At 33.4% G+C, this 4,684-nt stretch overlaps 1 protein-coding gene across 1 annotated transcript; it reads right to left on the minus strand.

Annotated features, from left to right (window-relative positions):
- Positions 1-941: 941 nt before the first annotated feature.
- Positions 942-1,873, minus strand: LOC121130038 (uncharacterized). Its single transcript, XM_040725732.2, has 2 exons — positions 1,815-1,873; positions 942-1,749 (listed from the first exon to the last, which is right to left on the minus strand). Exons 1-2 carry the CDS (start codon positions 1,818-1,820, stop codon positions 1,009-1,011), a joined length of 747 nt encoding a protein of 248 aa, XP_040581666.1. The 5' UTR covers positions 1,821-1,873; the 3' UTR covers positions 942-1,008.
- Between the last annotated feature and the right edge of the window lie 2,811 nt (positions 1,874-4,684).

Below are 4,684 nucleotides of genomic sequence, written 5' to 3' on the forward strand. Positions count from 1 at the left end.
TATATACAATTAACCATAAAAATCTGTCTTAAAGTACCCAGTGTAAATAAAGTGTCATATCAATAACCCCCAGGGTCAGCGTGACCGCAGTGCACATCATATTGTTTGATCATTTACCGCTCAAATACATATGAGTATTAAAAACAAGGAATATATTCATGGATTGTATTCTAAAAAGTATTTTCCCACAAAAACTGGACATCATTGACTGTGAAATGGAGCCTCAGCCTACTTCATGCAATTTATGGGAGTTCTCTTGGTCTTATTGTTGGGTTCTTGTCTTATTATATCGCCTTAAGCAAGTTTGTAAGCCTCTGTTTTTAAAGGTTGAAGTTATTACTATGTACAGTTCGTATTATACTCGATTCATGACAGTCTTGTTTAAATTAACAGAACATTTGATTTATGAATGGTCTAGAACGAATTTCTTTAAAGAACTGAATTAGTTTGGTCCGCTAAAAGTCATAATTATATCAAATTCTTGATTTTCAAATACAACCACTATAAACTAGAAAATACCATACAAAATACTTTAATGCATTCAAACCCGATTTGATGACGGATGAGGGTCGGATGGTTTTTTTATACCTCAAATGGGTAAACGTCAATTTTTGACATCCTTATTTCTTCGGTTGTAATGAACAAAATAGCGTTAAATGATTAAATTTTTTTTTGTGACAAATTATTTAAATGAACCATACTTGACAGTCTTGCAAGTCTGTAAATACCAAAAATTTGAATAATAAGCCTCTATAATTGACAAAAAATATGTCTATGAAATGTTGAGTTGTATGAAGTGAAAAAATATAGTAGGCATTGCCTCCTTTTTTTTAATTCTTGTTCAAGATATGTTGGGGATACCACACATGCATTAAATATTATTTGAAACCTATTCCTTATGAGAAAAAGTATTGAATATAATACATAAACAACTCAAAATGTTCTTTTAATTTTCTGTATTTCACAATAAATAAATATTCCAATAAATATCCTTAGTATTGTACCATCTTAGGCATGATAGGGAGCAGGGTGATAAGGAGCTGGGGCAGGGTGATAAGGAGCTGGCTTGTGAGCAGGCTTGTAGGAGTCATAATGAGGCTCTCCTTCGTATCTGACATCAGCAACATATCCAGAGTAAGCATCAGCCACGTTGTAGGAAACGATTTGAGTACGGCCATCGGGAAGGGCAACTCTGTATTCACCATTGGTGGAGTATCCGTCTCTGTTCTCGTTGGCAGCAAAGTTGGTTCCAGCATAGTCGTCAGCAACGGCATATCCGTATTGATAGACGGCGGGGGCATCGGCGTAGGTCTCAGCAGCATGGTAGGGAGAAGGCTTGTGGACAACGGGAGCTGGGTGGTAGGGAGCAGGTGCTGGGTGGTAAGGAGCTGGTCTGTGAACAACAGGTGCTGGGTGGTAGGGAGCAGGGGCTGGGTGGTAAGGAGCTGGTCTGTGAACAACAGGGGCTGGGTGGTAGGGAGCTGGATGGTAAGGAGCTGGGTGATAGGGAGCGTGGACTGGGGCATGAGAAGGAGCATGGACAGCAGCAATGGGTTTGCGGTCAGCAGTGTAGGGGTTGTGAACATCAGAGGGATCAGCAGCGGGTTGGCTGACTACGGAAGCATGGTGAGAACCATGAGGTTTGTGGATGGAGGTGTGGACGGGAGCAGCATGTCCGTGTTGGATGGTTTGATGGCTGGATTGGTTAGCAAAGGCAAGAGCCAAAAGAGCGGAAATAACAATGAAAACCTGGAAAAGTACATTATGTATAAAGTATTATTATATTTGGATGAGTCCTAATGATATTCTGTTACCTTCATGTTAATACTGTTTCTGTTTGTATAGTTAGTTGAAAACTACTTGCCTAACCGTATCATTCATAATCTTATATAGCAATAACGTTTCTTAAAACGCTACAGACAGCATGTAGCGGACAACACCCTTGGACTCCACCTTTATTGTTGCTCTTATGCGTCATTCTTTTCCCGTACGCTTGACTCCTCAAACCATTTCCTCTCATTCTTTAAATTACTTACATTCTTTTGAATTATGTAGATAAAACAACTCAATGTACATTTGAAGTAAACTTAAATGTGTCCGCCCCATCAATTCCACCTTGCATTTTTGAAATCTGTATTCATAAATGTCATGCAAGTTTGTTTATTTAATTCAAACAATTACTCTCTGTGCATGGACCCAATGATTTTGATCCTTCTGTCTTCGATAAAGAAGTAAACAATGCTCATAATAAAGATGTCACTAAGATTTAGAATGTTATCAATTCATATTTTAAATGACTCGAATTATTTATAAAGACATAATGATATTTAGAAAAATCTAAGCTTTTGAAGTATTCTTTATACTCTATATGGTGGTCGTGTAGTGCAATTGGAACAAACTTTGACCTCATCCAGATTCTGAACAAATGGATTGTTAATATTTTTTTTGTTTTTAGTAGGGTGGTCTGAAAAGTTTCCGAACTTAACGTGAGGATAGCAGAACTCGAAAAATAAAAGCTAGTCAAATCCATCTAGGATTTTTAGACAGTTACTCACCAATGTGTCAGCTATTTTGGATGCACAGCTGTTATGTAACAGTCGTTTGAGAGAGTTGAGTATGGAGCAGACATGATTATTTTTGACAGAGTAAATTAATTCAAACAATACCAGACCTATAAAGGCTTGTTGTGTTCAAATTTGATGCGTCAAAGTCAAGTTAACTAGAAGTAATTGAGCCATAAACAAAGAGTGTTTCTTGAATAATGAATTAAAAACTGAATAGGGGAGTCCACAGGATTGTATTTTGGGAGTTTGGTCTTTGGGGTTTTAATCCAAAAATTAAAGTTTCTTGAATTTTTTTTTCAAAATATACAGATATTCTCAAAAAAATTCAAAAATGTAATTTCTATTGAGTTTGACGATGATTTTAGCTTCGTGACCCGTGTGGAATAATTAGGGGATCGTGCTTCTTCTAAGCTTCTTCATCTATATAATCTAAATCAAAAGGATCTCGGAATAACCATTCATTAGATTAGGTACAATCAGCTATGACAAGGGAGTAGGGAAAAATGAAAATAAACAAAGATATTGACAAGAATTACTCCGATGTCAATCCTCAATTCTACTCTAAATCCAACAATTATAACTAGAGTTTTATCAGTCCTTAAAACTGCAGTTCCGTCACGTTCAGTCCTAAAACTTATGAGGATTAAAATTACCTATAGTAGTGAAACTACTACGGGATCTGGTTGGTGTCAAAAGTTTATTCCAATTGTAGTGCTCGACCTTGTATATATATATATTTGTAATTTTTAGGCGTCTCATTTTTATAATTTATTTGTTTATAAATTGGATACGTCATGTATACAATAAAAACGTATTAGTTACGTTTACTTCTTATATTTGTCTCGTACCTATCTGGGTTTTTTGTCTTTCACATTCTTCAATGTCGAGCAATGCTCATATGAATGATTTAATAAAAAAATTGTTACGGCTCATAAGAATTCTAGGGAACTATTTCCTCATTAGGGGTGTTGGTTTTTGGAATTTCTTTGAAAAAGTAAGAAAATATATAAAATTTGTGGATTTTTTTTTTTGAAAAATAATGCTGTTTAGAAACAAATATCAACAATTACATTTTTTGGTCAAAAATTTCAAAAATCCACAAATTTTCTGGGGAAAAAAAATTTAAAAATCTACAGTTATTTACAAAAAATTAAATTGTTTATAAAAATTTTCGCAAATTAAATTAAGAAAAATAATATTTTATGGAAAAAAAAAAAAATTAGAAATCTAAATTTTTTCGCAGAAAAACAAATGATATGGAAAAAAATATTCAAAAATTCACAGCTATTGACAAAAATTTAATTTTTTAGGAAAACATTTCCCAAATAAAATTTAAAAAATAAATATAAAAATCCATGTCCATTCACTCAAAATTTAATTTTTTGGAAATAAAATTTGAAAAATTAATTTCAATTTAAAATATAAATTTTTTTCTTAAAATTTCTCGTACAAAGGATTTTTTTTGTGGTGGATGTTAGGGGGGATCTATAGCTCCACCAGCTCATACCCTGGCGGACATTTCTGCTCTTACTGTATATAACAGACTTATGAATACTATTTTTCTTCATATCTACAAATTATTAGTTAAGATTATCCATGTTTCTACTCAGAGGTTATAATTATTATAGGTAAAATTGATCTGTTTTTCTTGTCAAAGTTGTAAAGTGTTTTATTTAAAAACAAACATTATTTAAAAAAAAATGTATTTCGGCTAAATTAATTATCTGATTTAAAATTAAATTTTTTTCAAAAGTTCACATCCGTTTATGAAAAATTTGATTTTTGGAAAAAAAAAAAAATTGAAACAATAAATTCTTAAGAAAAAAATTTCAAAAATCCATACTTTTCACAAAAAAAATTTTTTTTTGTGAAACAAATTTGAAAAAAAAGAAAAAGAGTTCAAAATAACTCAAAAAATAAACCCCAACATCTCTTGCATGGGCCCTTATGGACTCGAGGGGATTTGCCTTCGTCTGTTTTTTTAACTCCTCAAGGTCCAGTTTGGCCATTTTGACAGAGCCCTTCTTCCTTTTCAACGTTTCGGAATGCTGAAGACGCCCAACTGCTTGGACTACACAAATAGAAATTCGTCGATTAAGTTCAAGTGCCATTGTCTCGAC

The sequence above is a fragment of the Lepeophtheirus salmonis genome, chromosome Z, assembly GCF_016086655.4.
Source record: "Lepeophtheirus salmonis chromosome Z, UVic_Lsal_1.4, whole genome shotgun sequence".
NCBI classification, from domain to species: Eukaryota; Metazoa; Arthropoda; class Copepoda; order Siphonostomatoida; family Caligidae; genus Lepeophtheirus; species Lepeophtheirus salmonis.